Consider the following 17,065-nt stretch of genomic DNA (forward strand, 5'->3'; position numbering starts at 1 on the left):
TTGTGCTTTTATATGTCGAATCTTGCCCTGTGCAAATTAGCTAGTTATTTCTTACTTTACGAAAATGCTGGCACTTTAGAAGTACTTGGGAGTTGTGCTTCAAGATGTTCCATGGTCATGACGTTGGACTCTGTGGTGCAGTGGTAGTGCCCCTATATCTTGGCCAGAAGGTCCAGGTTCAAGTTCTACCTGCCTTGGCGGTATTTCACTTGTGAAAAGATTGATTTAAAATAACTATAAATGGGAGTCTTTGTTTTGACTGGGGAAGACCATTCATCAAATGAACTATCAGGGAATGTTAATTTTCAATTTTTAAATATGCACAACATTGAGCACAATAGATTTCCTTTAAAGGTTGTTATCTCTTTATAGAGCAAAGTTGAAAGAGCAGCATTGCTGTAAATGGAGCAGACCCCAAAAGATTAACATTTCAAGTCAGTACAGCTCGAAGAACTTGAAGTTACTTGAACAATTAGTTTAAGTGTGGGTGCCAGTGTATGAACAAGAGCGATGTGTGTTTTATCTGAGGGGATTTAAGAGGGCGTTTGCGGATTCAGGGTTTATGAATAGTTGGTCATAGGAAAGAGTGATTAATTCTAATTTTCATAGATTAGCCACACATTCCTGCTTTCTCACTATGTCCTGTAATTCATGTTAATGCTGTCTCAAATGTGTTGTCACTTAACAAATCTATGGCTATTTTTTGTATAACTCAGGTTAGATCTCATGGAATACAGGGAGAACTAGCCATTTGGATACAGGGTGGTAATGGAGGGTTGATTTTCAGACTGGAGGCCTGTGACCAGTGGAGTGCCAAAAGGCTTGGTGCTGGGTCTACTACTTTTCATCATTTCTATAAATTATTTGGATCTGAACATAGGAGGTATTGTTAGTAAGTTTGCAGACGACAGCAAAATTGGAGGTGTAGTGGACAGTGAAGAAGGTTATCTCAGATTACAACAGGATCTGGACCAGATGGGCCAATGGGCTGAGAAGTGACAGGCAGGGTTTAATTTAGATAAATGCAAGGTGAAGCATTTTGGGAAATCAAATCTTAACAGGACTTTTACACTTAATGGTAAGGTCTTAGGGAGTGTTGCTAAACAAAGAGACCTTGGAGTGCAGGTTCATACTTCCTTGAAAGTGGAGACGCAGGTAGACAGGATAGCGAAGAAGGCGTTTGGTATGCTTTCCTTTATTGGTCGGAGCATTGAGTACAGGAGTTGGGAGGTCATGTTGTGGCTGTACAGGACGTTGGTTAGGCTACTTTTGGAATATTGTGTGCAGTTCTGGTCACCTTCCTATTGGAAGGATGTTGCAAAACTTGAAAGGGTTAGAAAAGATTTACAAGGATGTTGCCAAGGTTGGACGATTTGAGCTATAGGGAGAGGTTGAATAGGCTGTGGCTGTTTTCCCTTGAGCGTTGGAGGCTGAGAGGTAACCTTATAGAGGTTTATAAAATCATGAAAGGCATAGATTGGATAAACATACAATGTCTTTTACCTGGGGTGGGGGAGTCCAGAACTAGAGGTTTAGGGTGAGAGGAGAAAGATATAAAAGAGACCTAGGGGCAACTGGTTCACGCAGAGGGTAATGAGTGTATGGAATGAGGTACCAGAGGAAGTGATGGAGGCTGGTACAATTGCAACATTTAAAAGGCACTTGGATGGGTATATGAATAGGAAGGTTTTGGAGGGATATAGGCCACATGCTGGCAAGTGGGTCTTGATTAGGTCGGGATATCTGGTCGGCATGGATGAGTTGTACATCTCTAAGACGCCATGATTCCAAGTTTAACTGTCTTTACTCAGATTTCTGCCCCTTTCACTGTTCTGAAGTGGGCATTTTTCTTCTCGAGTATTTCTTCTTCAGGTGGATGGCTTGGTGGCTCAGTGGTTAGCACTGCTGCCTCACAGTGCCAGGGAACCGAGTTTGATTCCAGCCTTAGGCAATTGTCTGTGTGGAGTTTGCATATTCTCCCTGTGTCTGCGTGGGTTTCCTCTGGGTGTTCTGGTTTCTTCCCGCAGTCCAACGATGTGCAGGTTAGGTGAATTGGCTAAGCTAAATTGTCCATAGTGTTCAGGGATGTGTACATTAGGTGCATTAGTTAGAGGAAATGTAAAGTAATAGGGCAGGGGAATGGGTGTGGGTGGGATATTCTTCGGAGAGTCGGTGTGGACTTGTTGGGCCAAATGGTCTGTTTCCACACTGTAGGGTATCTATGTTATGTTCTATGTTATTTATCCAGTTTCCACTTGAGAGATAGTATTTTATCTCAATCCACCCGCCTCTCAGGCATTCCTGACAACGGCAACTAGCTGTGCATAAAAGAAGCTGTCATAGAATCCCTACCATGTGGAAACAGACCCTTCAGCCCAACAAGTCCACATCCACCCTCCGAAGAGTAATCTACCCTGACCCATTCCCCTACCCTATTATCTTATATTTACCCCTGACTAATGCATCTAATCTACATATCTCTGAACACTATGGACAATTTAGCATGGTCAATTCACCTAATCTGCACATCTTTGGATTGTGGGAGGAAACTGGAGCACCCAGAGGAAACCCTCACAGACACAGGAGAATGTGCAAACTCCACACACAGTTGCCCGAGGCTGGAATTGTACCTGGGTACCTGGCGCAGTGAGGCAGCAGTGCTAACCTCTGAGTCACCATGTCGCCCATGTCTCTGGTTGTTGACCCTCCTGGAGTTGCTTTCTCCCTTGCTGGCTCTGATCAATTCACAAATTTTGAAACTCCTAATAAAGTCTCTGTTTACTCTACAGAGGACAATCCCAGTCACCTGGTGGATCCTGTATTTGATTGATTAACCATGGATCATTGGTTGTTATTATCCCTGCTACAGGTCTCATGATCTCTGGTTTCGCTCGAGTGGGTGCAGTTCTTGGGGAGAAGGGTTACATTCAACGCGCATTACAGGCTGCTGGCTTCCTGAGGGAGCACATGTTCGACTCCAGCAGCGGTCGACTCTTGCGTAGCTGCTACCGCGGAGATGAATGTGCGGTGGAGCAGACGTAAGTAACTGTCACTCAGAAATGGTATGCCCCCAACCCTCCCAAATGATGCCAACATATATTATGTCTTGAAAGAAATGAAATGTCCCAGGTTCTTCATTGGGAGAATTTTAAAACACAGTATGACACTGAGGTACAAAGGTGATTTTAGGTTAGTTGACTAAAAGATTGGTTAAAGAGGTAATTGTATGTTAACAGAAAGCGAGGGGGAGAGGTTGGGGCCTGGATAAATGTAGGCACGGACATCAGTGGTGGAGCAATTATGTTTGGAGTGCAAGTATCTCAGAGGATTATATGTTTGGTCGTTATTATAGAGATAAGGAGGGGAAAGGCCATGGAGAGATTTTGAAAACCAGGATTAAAATATTATAATCTGACAGTATGTACAGGGAGCAAGTGTAAATCGGTGAATAATGAGTAGAATGGAACTTGTTTTGGCTTAAAACACAAGCAGGAGACTTTTGGACGACCTCAGAGATTTGGTGGATAGAATATGGTACATCAGCCAGACTTGCTTTAGAGTAGGCAAGTTGAGAGGTCACAGAGGCAGAAATTTCGAGTTGACTTCAGCTAATATCATCAATAGGGCAGCATTTAGATGAGATCTAGAAGTGGGTCCAGGATTGAAACCGTATAGGACCAGGAAGTGACACCATTGGAAAATGATTCTTTGAGCATGCTGAGATAGATGAGAATGGAACTAGGTGAGAACAGACCTCCTCAGCTGCAGGATAACGGAGAAGGGTTAGAATCAGAGTCATAGAGATCTACAGCACAGAAAAAAGGTGTTTCAGCCTATCAAGTCTGCACTGGTCGCAAACAAGCACCTAACTATTCAGGTCCCATTTTACACACTTGTACAGCCTTGTATACCTTGGCATTGCAAATGTACAAATACTTATTAAATGTTAAAATACTAAATACTGCTTAACTGTTATGAGTGTTCCATCCTCTACACCCTTTCAGGCAGGTAATTCCTGATTCTCACCACTTTCTGGGTAATTTATTTTTCTTCTATCTCCTCTAAATCCTCGGCTCCTTTAAATCTATGTCCCTGGTCATTGATCTCTCCATCAAGATAAAAAACCTCTTTCTGTCTACCCTATCTATGCCCCTCCCTTGAAAGAGAATGGTGTGATGAACTATGTCACAGACTATAGACAGTTCAAAATAGATGACTTCTGTCAAAATAAGATGAGATGTGTGACTTTGATAAGAGGTGATTTGGTGCTCTGGCAGACTCCGAAACCTGATAAGAGAGATTCAGACATGAAGTTCTGGTAAAGGCAGTGACTATTTTAGGAATGGCAAGATGTTAAATACCAAGGAACAGGAAAGGGAGTTTGAAAGTGTGATGGTACTTTGTAAGATTAGGATTAGGATATCTGGTCAGCATGGACAAGTTGGACTGAAGGATCTTTTTCTATGCTGAACATTTCTATATCTCTATGAAAGGTTGGCTTTTTGAGAAGCGAGGTGATGACAGCAGTATCTATGAGGAAGAATCCTACAAGGGGGAAAACTAAACCTTGTTTCCCCACATGTGATTCCTTTCAACTGAACTCTGAGTTGTCTACTTTGAAGCCAAAATAAATAGCCTATCGTGCGTTTACTATCTGTCAGAAACCATGAAATATAGACATCTTATTCTAGTCACATGTCTTCTTGGAACTGGCAATTTTAGACTACTTTCGAAAACTACTTTCTGTACATTTTAAAAAAGAAAATCCTTCTCAGTACTAGCCCATATCAACATGCCTTTCTTTTTACAATAATCCAAATTCTGAAAATGATAATATATTTAGAACATAGAACAATACAGCACAGTACAGGCCTTTCGGCTCTGTATGTTGTGCCGACCTGTGAACCCACCTAACCTACACTATTCCATTTTCATCTATATATCTATCCAATGACCATTTAAATGCCCTTAAAGTTGGTGAGTCTACTGTGTTGCAGGCAGGCTGTTCCACGCTCCTACTACTCTGAGTAAAGAAACTATCTCTGACATTTGTCCTATATCTATCACCTCTCAATTTAAAGCTATATCCCCTTGTACTAGCCATCACCATCTGAGGAAAAAAGGCTCCCACTGTCCACCAGATTTAACCCTCTGATTATCTTATACGTCTCAATTAAGTCGCCTCTCAACCTTCTTCTTTCTAATGAAAGCAGTCTTAAGTCTCTCAGCCTTTCCTTGTAAAACCTTCCCTCCATACCAGGCAACAAGCTGGTAAATCTCCTCTGAACCCTTTCCAATGCTTCCACATCCTTCCTATAATACAATGACCAGAACTATACGCAATACTCCAAGTGTGGCTGCACCAGAGTTTTGTACAGCTGCACCATGACCTCATGGCTCCAAAACTCAATCCCTCTACAAATAAAAGCTAACACACCTTTCTCACACCTTTTGTTACAATATCTACATCTTTGGTTTAATGTGAGTGGACATGACTGCTGTACCAGACTGAAAGGTAAGAGTGAAAGAAAGAGATAATTTTACTGGGGACAAATATATCAAAGCTGGATAAGGAGTAATGCTAAGTAAATCAGTAGCTGCAGAAATGTTGTGGTAATGGAGAGCCAAAGGCTAGAGAACTAAGGTTTTGAAAGTGAAGTTCGAAATTAATCTGTGGTGGAATCATCACTATGCTGCCATATTTTTTAAATGGTTGACTTTTTCTGTTTGAAAATGTAACGACTGTTGCGTTCAGGATACTGTGAATAGCAATTAGGTGAATATTGAGTAATTTGTTCGTGTACTGTTGAGAGAGAGTCGAATAATCATAGAGGTATACAGCATGGAAGAAGGCCCTTCGACCTAACTCGTCATGCCGAGCAGCTTTCCAGAACTGAACGATTCCCATTTGCCTGCAATTGGCCTGTATCCCTCTAAATCTTTTCAATCCATGTACCTGTCCAAATGTCTTAAATGTTGTAATTGTACCTGCCTCTACCATTTCCTATGGAAGCTCATTCCATATACTCATTACCCTCTGTGTGATAAAGTTACCTCTCAGGTCCCTTCTAAATCTTTTCCCTCTTACCTTAAATATATCCCCTTTAGTTTTGGATTCCCCTACCCTGGGGAAAAGACCTTGGCTATTCATCTTGTCTCTGCCCCTCATGACTTTATAAATCTCTATAAGGTCACCTCTCAGCTTCCAGCCCGACAGGGAAAGAAAGTGTCAGCTTTATCCAGCCTCTCCTTATGACTCAAACTTTGGTAACATCCTTGTAAATCTTTTCTGTACACTTTCTAATTTAGTAACATCTTTCCTAGCAGAGTGACCAAAATTGTATGCAGTACTTCAAATGTGACCTTAGCAATGTCTTGTACAGCTGTCTTGTGACATCCCAATTCTTGTACCGAATGCTCTGACTGATGACGACAAAGACATTCACCACCCTCTCAGTTTGTGATGCCACTTTTAAGAAATTATGTACCCGCACCTCTAGGATTCCAATTGACAATATTCTCCAGGGCCTTACTATTAACTGTGGAGGTCTGCTGTGGTTTGTCTAAACAAAATGCAATCCCTTGCATTTATCTGCATCAAGCTCCATCTGGCATCCGTCAGCTCAAGATCCCGTTGTACACTTAGATATTCTTCTTGACTCAAGGTTACAGCGGTGCTGGAAAAGCACAGCAGGTCAGGCAGCATCCGAGGAGCAGGAAAATCTATGTTTCCGGCAAAAGCCCTTCATCAGGAACATCAATTGCCCAAAACATGGATTTTCCTGCTCCTCAGATGCTGCCCGACCTGCTGTGCTTTTCCAGCACCACTCTAATCTTGACTCTGATCTCCAACATCTGCAGTCCTTATTTTCGCCTATTCTTCTTGACTGTCCACAATACCAACAATATTAGTGTCATCTGCAAACTTACAAACTATGCTTCCTATATTCTCATCCAAATCTTTTATATAAATGACAAACAACAGTGGACCCTAGCGCTAATCCTTATGGTCCACACTGGCCATAGGTTTCCAGTCTGAAAAAGAACCCTCTACCATCACCTTGTGTTTCCTACCAACAAGCCAATTTTGTATCTAATTGGATAGGTCTCCCTGGATTCCATGTGATCTAAACTTACTAACCATACATAATGCAGTTCCTTGTCAAAGTCCTTGCTAAAGTCCGTGTAGACAACTTCTCCCGCACTTCTGCCCTCATCTGTTGTCTTGGTCACCTCTTCAAACAACCCAATCAATTTTGTCAGACACTGTTTTTTATGCTGACTATTCCTAATCACTCCTTGCCTTTCCAAATGCAGGTAGGATCCTGTCACTCAGAATCCCCTCCAACAACTTAGCCACCACTGACTTAGGTGCACTGGTCTGTATTTCCCTGGCATTTCCTTACAGCCTTCCTTAAATAATGGCACAACATCAACCACCCTCCAGTCTTCTGGCACTTCCCCTGTGGCTGTTGATGATACAAATATCTCTGCTGGAGCCCCACAATTTCTTCCCTTGCTTCCCAGAATGTCCTGGGATACACTAGATCAGGTCCTAGGGATCTATCTATCTTTGTGTATTTTAAGACCACCTGCACCTCCCTTTTGTAATATGGACTGTGTTCAAAGCCATTACTATTTACTTCCACCAGTTCCCTAGCTTCCATGTGTTTCTCCATGGTAAACACTTATGAGAAATAGGATTTCACCCATCTCCTGTGACTCCACACATAGTTGACCTCGTTGATCTTTGAGGGGCCCAATTCTGTCCCTAGTTACTCTTTTGCCCTTAATATACTTGTAGTATCTCTTTGGAATCTCCTTTCCCCTATCTGCCAAAGCTATCTCATGTCCCCTTTTCATCCTCCTGATTTCCCTCTTAAATGTACTCCTACACCTAATATACTCCTCAAGGGATTCAATTGATTCCACCTGTCTATACCTGACATAAGCCTTCTCCTTTTTCTTGACCAGAGGCTCAATATCTCTAGTAATCCAGTGTAGCCTACTCCTGCCTGCCTTGTCCTTCACTCTAACAGGAACATGCTGGCCCTGAACTCGTGTTATATCACCTTTGAAAGCCTCGCACTGCCAGATGTCCCTTTACTTAGGAACAACCAATCCCAATCAACTTTTGAAAGTTCCCATTTAATAGTATCAAAATTGGTCTTGCCCCAATTTGCACTTTTAACTTGTAGAGCAGACGTCACCTTTTTCATAACTATTTTAAAACTAATAGAATTATGGTCACTGGTACTAAAGTGCTCCCCCTCAAACACCTCAGTCACTTGCCCTTCCTTATCTACCAAGAGGAAGTCCAGTTTTGCCACTTCTGCTGTCGGACCATCTACATATTGATTGAGAAATTTTTCCTGAACACAGTGAAGAAATTCTTGCCTATCCAAACCCTTAACACTATGGCAGTCCCAGTCTATGTTTGGAAAGTTAAACCCCCTACTATTACAACCCTATTATTCTTGCAACTATCTGCAATCTCCCTATGTATTTGCTTTTCAATTTCTCACTGACTATGGGGGTCTGTGGTACAATCGCATCAAAGTGGTCACCCACTTCTTACCACCCAGTTCCACACATATAGCTTCACTAGATGATCCCTTAGGAATATTCTCTCTAAGTACTCCATGATGTTCTCCCTAATCAAAAGCACTACTCCCCCTCCATCCCTCCCTCGCCTCCCTTTCTATCCTCCTATAGCCTCTGTACCCTGGAACATTGAGCTGCCAATCTGCTCCTCCTTCAGTCATGGTTCTGTCATATTCCAGTCCCATTCTCCCATCCATGCCCTGAGTTCATCTGCCTTACCTGTAAAGTCGTTTGCATTGAAACAAACAATGTTTAATTCCTCAGGCTTCCTTTGTTCCTTACCTTGCTCTTGCCAACTTTGTTTATTTAACTTCTGTTCTAGCCTCAACTTTGCCTTTTGTCAGATTCATCAGAACACCAGCATATTGCTTCTTGAATGGTGAAATTGAGTCTTTATGGGATGAACTGAAACTCTTCTGGGCTGATTTAATCAAGCTGTTTAAGATAACTAAAGTAGAGGGAAAAACCATTTTCTCTGGTTAAGGGGATATTACCTTAAAATTAGAGAGAACTATTCAGGGGTGATGTCATGAAGCACCTCTTGGAGGATATTAAGAGTTATAGAATGCAGGTAGGTGGAATTAAGATACAGATAATCCGTAACTAAGTGGTCACAGAGACTTCAAGAGCTGGATGGATTACTCCTGTGTTTCTGTATTGTATCAAAAGAACATTTTACTTGAAGAAATAAAACGTGCTGAGGCTTTGTCCTTCATGTCTGTGATATAGCTCTTTGCTAATAAAGTCTCTTCCAAATTGTAGTACTTGACGGTGTGCACGTACACATTTAAGTGTAAGCCATTATTGTGCAATTTCTGAACCAGACCTTTTCAAATTCAATTTTAAATCAAAATAATTCTGGTTGCCTGTTGCTTCCTTAATTTTACAATGATATCTAAACAGAAGATAATCATATTGATGCAGCCTGGTAATGGCTTGTTTTCAGTCATGCGGGAATCTGTCATTCGTGCTAGTCTGTATGTAACTTTTGGGACTAGCTTGTTAACTTTACCAGCAGTAACCATATGGTGGCAGGCCACAACAAGACCTTTCCTATCACTCCTGTTTGAGGAGTTTGACTTCCTGATCCTGAAAGTTTATAAACTCAACTCCTTGTTCTTATTAAATGTTGTTCTAAAGTTACCAGCTAGTAATAAAAAAAAGTCTTCTGAGCATGAATTGACTTTTATTACTTGTTTTATTTAAATAAGAACCATATTCACAGCAGATCACCTTCCCTTCTAATCCTCGCCTTTCTCCTAGGGTAGGCATGGCATTGGTTAGTTATAGAATGGAGCTACCTCTACCCTCACCCATCAAACATATATGGGACAGCTATAGAGTGTTTAAATATAGAAGAACAATTCCTCTGTATTCATTCAATACATACTGATAGAGCCGGTACAACATGGATTAGATGCTAAATAAAGGTTTGTTTATATTACCCAAACCATGTCTCCTCTTGATCTCAGAAGAACATTCTCATTGGACTATTTCTGTGTTTGTCTCAGCCCGATTGATGATTTATGTTTTGCAAATTGTGTTGAACCCACCCATTTCATCCATCAGACAAAGCAGACTGGCAGCCCCCATCAGTTAAAACTCAGTATTTAACTCATGACTTCTTCCAGTACCTCTGGTACCTCGGTCACTGTGGCTGGAGCTATGTGAATATAAGCCTTAGGTGGCCCAACTTCCATTATAACCTCTATAAAGGTCAAGGTTTTGGAGAATGTTTGTGTTTAATTTAGAAACAAGTTGCTAGAGTTTGAACTCCTGGTTGTCTGTGGTCCTTACTGGTCTGCTTGTCTCCTTTTGTCCCATTTCTGTCTGATGATGGGGCTTTTTTTTGAGAACTAACCAGAGATTTGGCTGTTTTGCTTTTGTTTCAAAACAGTAAATAAATCCAATAGGAAATGTACATAAACAGCTACTTCTCTCAAAATAATTTTATTTCTTATTTTTCCACTCCAATACAATGAGTCTGTCATGAGTAATCGTGTTATTGGTGTCAGGAGGGGTCATTTGTAAACAAATTACATCACATTAATAAGAGTTCATTCTCAGGGGCCAGGTCTACAGATCTCAGAACTTAATTGCAAATGCATTTCCTATCTGATAAGTTGGCTAAATTGGTGCTGGAAACCAGCTGCAGTGATGTCTCTATTGGCAACAGAAAAACATTGAGACAGTAAACACCCCATAAATGAATTTTGATGAAGGGAACACAGAAATTCATAGAAACAGTAAAGTTAGAAGTGGGTAGTAATCTGAAAGTCATTTGAAAACTATTGATACTAGCTCATTAGACTTGAACTGGAAATTTGACTATTTCAGTAGAGTTACTACTATTGTGGTTACCTCCAGTAGAGTTCAGATCAGAACAGAACAAAACCAGCTAATGCAAGTTTAAGCTGGTTAACTCTAAAATTGGTTTTGTTCAGATCCAAACTGCTTGTTCTCTCTGTTCTTTAATCCTTGTACAAATAGTTAATGGAAACTTTGTTTTTATGTATTTGTAATAATCTTTTGCACTTTATCAAACCTTCCCTCAAACTCTTGCTCCAAGGAGAACAGTCAGAGTTTCTCCATCCGAACCTTCCTTTGTGTAAGACCATGCAATATTTAACATTCCCTTGAAATGGAGAAGACATATTAGATATGCTGTTTATACTCCCAGCAATATGGCAAGCCCTCTAATGCTAGGCAAGATTATGTGCTTGTACTCTGTTATCTTAGCAGGTTGGCTGTATATTTATATAATGACCACACCTTATCAATGTGGGTTTTTAAAAACTCTTTAATAATTCATGGCTTGTGGGTGTCATTGGCTAGACCAACCTTTATTGCCCATTTCTGATTTCCCTTGAGATTGTAGTGCCGGTGAACTGCCCCTCTAACTGCTGAAGTCTCTGTTGGGGCGCATTATTATTGGGAAGGAAGGGTTTTGAGCTGAAAATGTGTTGTTGGAAAGGTGCAGCAGGTCAGGCAGCATCCAAGGAGCAGGAGAATCGACGTTTCGGGCATGAGCCCTTCTTCAGGAATGAGAAAGGTGCACCAAGCAGGCTAAGATAAAAGGTAGGGAGGAGGGACATGGGGGAGGGGCGTTGGAAATGCGATAGGTGGAAGGAGGTAAAGGTGAGGATGATAGGCCGGAGTGGGGGGCGGAGAGGTCAGGAAGAAGATTACAGGTTAGGAAGGTGGTGCTGAGTTCGAGGGTTGGGACTGAGACAAGGTGGGGGGAGGGGAAATGAGGAAACTGGAGAAATCTGAGTTCATCCCTTGTGGTTGGAGGGTTCCTAGACGCAAGATGAGGCGCTCTTCCTTCAGCCGTCATGTTGCTATGGTCTGGGGATGGAGGAGTCGAAGGACCTGTATGTCCTTGGTGGAGTGGGAGGGGGAGTTGAAGTGTTGAGCCAAGGGGTGGTTGGGTTGGTTGGTCGGTCGGTCTGGGTGTCCCAGAGGTGTTCTCTGAAACGTTCTGCAAGTAGGCGGCCTGTCTCCCCAATATAGAGGAGGCCACATCGGGTGCAGCGGCTGCAGTAAATGATGTGTGTGGAGGTGCAGGTGAATTTGTGGCGGATATGGAAGGATCCCTTGGGGTCTTGGAGGGAAGTAAGGGGGGAGGTGTGGGCGCAAGTTTTGCATTTCTTGTGGTTGCAGGGGAAGGTGCCGGGAGTGGAGGTTGGGTTGGTGGGGGGTGTGGACCTGACGAGGGAGTGGTCTTTTCGGAACGCTGATAGGGGAGGGGAGGGAAATATATCCCTGGTGGTGGGGTCCGTTTGGAGGTAGTGGAAATGACGACAGATGATACGATGTATATGGAGGTTGGTGGGGTGGTAGGTGAGGACCAGTGGGGTTCTGACCTGGTGGCGATTGGAGGGGCGGGGCTCAAAGGCAGAGGAGTGGGAAGTGGAGGACATGCGGTGGAGAGCATTGTCAATCACGTCTGGGGGGAAATTGAGGTCTTTGAAGGAGGCGGCCATCTGGGTTGTACGGTATTGGAACTGGTCCTCCTGGGAGCAGATGCGGCGGAGACGAAGGAATTGGGAATATGGGATGGCGTTTTTACAGGGGGCAGGGTGGTAGGAGGTGTAGTCTAGGTAGCTGTGGGAGTCGGTCGGTTTATAGTAAATGTCCGTGTTGATTCGGTCGCCCGAGATGGAAATGGAGAGGTCTAGGAAGGGGACGGAGGAGTCTGAGATGGTCCAGGTAAATTTAAGGTCGGGGTGGAAGGTGTTGGTAAACTGTTCAACCTCCTCGTGGGAGCACGAGGTAGCGCTGATACAGTCATCGATGTAGCAGAGGAGAAGGTGAAGGGTGGTGCTAGTGTAGCTGCGGAAGATGGACTGTTCCACATATCCTACGAAGAGGCAGACATAGCTGGGGCCCATGCGGGTGCCCATAGCTACTCCTTTGGTTTGGAGGAAGTGGGAGGATTGGAAAGAGAAGTTGTTCAGAGTGAGGACCAGTTCAGTCAGTCGAAGGAGGGTGTCAGTGGAAGGGTACTGGTTGGTACAGCGGGAAAGGAAGAAGCGGAGGGCTTTGAGTCCTTCGTGATGGGGGGGTGGAGGTGTACAGGGACTGGATGTCCATGGTGAAGATAAGGAATTGGGGACCGGGGAAGCGAAAATCATGGAAGAGGTGGAGGGCGTGGGCGGTGTCCCCAACATAGGTGGGGAGTTCTTGGACTAAAGGGGACAGGACCGTGTTGAGGTATGCAGAGATGAGTTCGGTGGGGCAGGATCAGGCTGAGGCAATGGGTCGGCCTGGGCAGTCAGGTTTGTGGATTTTGGGCAGGAGGTAGAAACGGGCGGTGCGGGGTTGTGGGACTATGAGGTTTCTAAGTCAGATTGGTGAGAGACTTTTTAGATGATGGTGTTCCTAAGTATCTACTGTCCTTATCCTTCTGTGATGCAAGTCATGGTTTTGAAAGACGCTGTTGAAGGTGTTTGGTTGGTTACCCCAATAGATGCCACTGTGTTTCGGATGCTAGGAATACTAGAGAATTGATACTGTCTTTTGATCATCAGCCAGAGGTGGTTTCTAAAAAGTGCATATTTTGGTGTTGGGTGATGACACAAAGTGGCTTGACAGTGACAGTGCTGAAACTACTGGATGAAGATATGGAGGATGCTGGACGTGCTATACCTCACCATTCTGATATTATTTGTGGCGAGCTCTTGTCCTGAAGAACACTTGCATCTTAGCAAGGGCCATAGTGTTCAGCAACTGAATGGATGGAGTAGGATGACAGTTGGTGGGGAGTTTTTAATAGTAGGGATTGATCAGAACTAAGATTCTATGCAGGAAGTTTTCCCCTTTCTGTGACAGGTTTGTTGTGACGATAGTTTGATTGGATCCTTTGCTTGTTTGTCAGATGGAGTTTGCATACAGAGTTCAGAAAACTCTATCAGTTAAACCAACATATCTTTTTAATCCATATTCTACAAGACTGCCTTTTTTTCTCTTAAAGCACTGTTATGCACTTTTTGGAACCCTGTGAGAGACTGTCAATCTGGGTGATTTTAGATGTGAGTGACAAATTTAGGCATTAATGCATGCAGCCTACCTTCCTGTAAAGTCAGGATGTGCTGGTGTTGAACCTGCAATTTACCTTGTTGACTGCAGTGTCATACCAGCTGGACATTTCAGACAAAATTTATCTTGTCTCTGAGCATAAAGAAGTCAAATGTACAGATGTAATGCATTAGACGCATTCCTAGATATTTTCATTTGTACAATTAGTGAGATGCTATTTACCAGATCCTCTTGTACTGTTGCTGTAAAGCTTTAACTATTCTTTGAATATTTATTAAGCTCACGCTGAGGCGTTTCAGTTTGTCGTATGGAGCTCCCACGAGTTTGACCAAGAATGCAGTTGCTTTGAGACATTCCTTTTGTTCTCCGTTTTTGTCAACTCAAACTCTAGGTTCTACTACTGCCATTTCTTGAGGAACCCCTGACATCTCACTATTGAAGTATATTTCATTTGGTGAAGTAACTAGTTGCTGACTTAGAACTTTTGAGCAAATATGTTTACACCACATACATCTGGCAGGTTTTGCAAATAGCTGTTGTGTTTTACTGAATATTTTCTATTGAAAGGCCAGCTGATTTGCACCTACTCGGAATGATTTACCAAATCTTATAGATTCATCTGTGAGAAGGGTGAGCATTCTTCTGCTTCTCTGGAATGTTTGATTTCCTTTGCTTTTTGCCTCAAGTACTAGAACCCTGTATTGAGCCCTCATATTAAAATCCAGGCTGTATTTTGAGAATACTGCATGTCTAGAGGTAAAGTCTATGTTTTAACTTAAACCCAAGTGTATATGCCAACTGGTGAGATTTTCAAAGCAGGGAGGCAATGGTCTACTGGTATTGTTGAAACTTTATTGCTGGAACAGCACAGCAGGTCAGGCAGCATCCAGGGAACAGGAGATTCGACGTTTCGGGCACAGGCCCTTCTTCAGGAATGTGCCCGAAACGTCGAATCTCCTGTTCCCTGGATGCTGCCTGACCTGCTGTGCTGTTCCAGCAATAAAGTTTCAACTTTGATCTCCAGCATCTGCAGACCTCACTTTCTCCTCTACTGGTATTGTTGTTGGACTCATAATGCAGGAACTAGGCAATGTTCTTGGGACGTGTTCAAATGCACTCATGCCACAGTTGAATTGAATGAAACTCTGGAACTAAAAGTCTAATGGTGTCCATGAAGCTACTATTCATTGTTGTTAAATCCCATCTGGCTCACACATGTCCTTTAGGAAGGAAACTGTCATCTTTACCTGGACTGGCCCACATGTGATTCTAGACCCACATCAATATGAATGATTCTTACCTGTCCTCTGAAATAGTCCAGCAAGCCAATCAGTTGGATAGGTGCCAATCAAATGGCTCCTTTGTCCTGCATGGTGTCAAGCTTCTTGAGTGTTTTTGGAGCCGAACTCCACCGGGTAAATGGGAAGTAATCCATTATATTGCTGACTTGTGCCTGTGACTTTGGGAAGTCAGGAGATGGGTTGCTGGCAGCAAGATTCTTAGCTTGTGATCTGCGGTTATAGCCACAGTTTGTAATTGCCAAATAAAAACCGAAAGAACTGTGGATGCTGTAAATCAGAAGCAAAAACAGAAATTGCTGAAAAAGCTCAGCAGGTCTAGCAGCATCATTGTAGAGAAATCAAAAGTTAACTTTTCAAGTGGTGTGACCCTTCCTCAGAACACCATATTTGCCAGTTCAGTTTAGTTTCTATTCATTGGTAACTCATGTTCCTAATCTTACCATCTCTAAAGTATTTAACAGTACTGCTCATGTGACAAAGTTGGGTTTGTGCAAAGTAAAACATAAGATGTCAACATGCTTTATTTCGGTCTGGCTTCCTCACTAATAATTGGCTTAATTGGTATTTTGTGAACTGTGCACTGATGTGTTATGGCTGAGTTCAATTTGCTGAACAAGTGCAATCTGGCGACAGAGAGAAAATTGCCATCAACAGAACCGTATTGATGTTAGCAGTCTGTGTGCCATGATATTGTAACGGGGAATTCTAAGCACTCTTTCCATGGTACAGACCTTCATTTAACAGAGGTAAACTAGAAACCCAAATTGAAAAAGAAAAGAAGTCAACGTAATTGGACCTGTGCCGGAGGCTAATCCAAATCTCAAGGAAAATAAAAGGCAGCTCAAAGTTTTGATTGCAACTTTTTTCAGAAGCTATGGACTGCGTACTGACCTTGCTACTTTCAATTGACTATTTCCCATGTTCTTTTAATGAATAATTCCCTGTGTCATTGATAGTTCTTGGTATGTTGCTGCATGAAATTCATCACTATAGCTCTGTATCTTGCTGTCATTTTTAGAATCAATGGCATAGATCTTTGACTTTAGAGTAGCTTACCTTACTGATTTTGGTTTGTTTCTTCCAATGTTTTTGTTCTAAGTTGTAATTTTAACTGCTTTATTCAATTTTACATTCCTTAATGGAAATAAATCTGAGCAGTTATGTAGCACTGGGTCTCCACCATGATGCTGATAGAAGTTCTTCTTTCACAACCCCCACAAAATAAGTTCACAATTTCTGTTATTTGGGAGAATAAACTTTATGAAGCCAAGAAATAGTGAGAGAGGATGCAACAGCTTTGAAATAAATAATTATTGTACTAACAACGCTGATATCTATTCCCTGTCTTGGTTGGATATAACAATGAAGGTGAGCCTTCTTTTTGAATCCATGCAGTGTATCTAATGAGGGGTGACCTTATAGAGGTTTATAAAATCATAGAATCCCTACAGTGTAGAAATGGGCCATCAGCCTACCAAGTTTATCGGACATAAATCTAAGCGACCCTCTGAAGAGCATCCCACTCAGACCCACCACCCTATCTATAACTTCATTTCTCATGGCTAACTCACCAAGCCTGCATATCCCTGGACACAATGTGCAATTTAGCATGGCCAGTT

At 42.5% G+C, this 17,065-nt stretch overlaps 1 protein-coding gene across 2 annotated transcripts in view; it reads left to right on the forward strand.

Moving 5' to 3' along the window:
- Window positions 1-17,065, forward strand: part of spata20 (spermatogenesis associated 20) — a 431,519-nt gene that overhangs the window by 176,526 nt on the left and 237,928 nt on the right. For both annotated transcript variants that reach the window (XM_043714385.2, XM_043714386.2), the window contains exon 12: window positions 2,870-3,038. In XM_043714385.2, the coding sequence (XP_043570320.2) occupies window positions 2,870-3,038 (169 nt within the window). The remainder of the gene's footprint in view (window positions 1-2,869; window positions 3,039-17,065) is intronic.

The sequence above is a fragment of the Chiloscyllium plagiosum genome, unplaced genomic scaffold, assembly GCF_037043375.1.
Source record: "Chiloscyllium plagiosum isolate Xiang-an unplaced genomic scaffold, Cpla_swu_hap1 HiC_scaffold_25, whole genome shotgun sequence".
Taxonomy (NCBI): Eukaryota; Metazoa; Chordata; class Chondrichthyes; order Orectolobiformes; family Hemiscylliidae; genus Chiloscyllium; species Chiloscyllium plagiosum.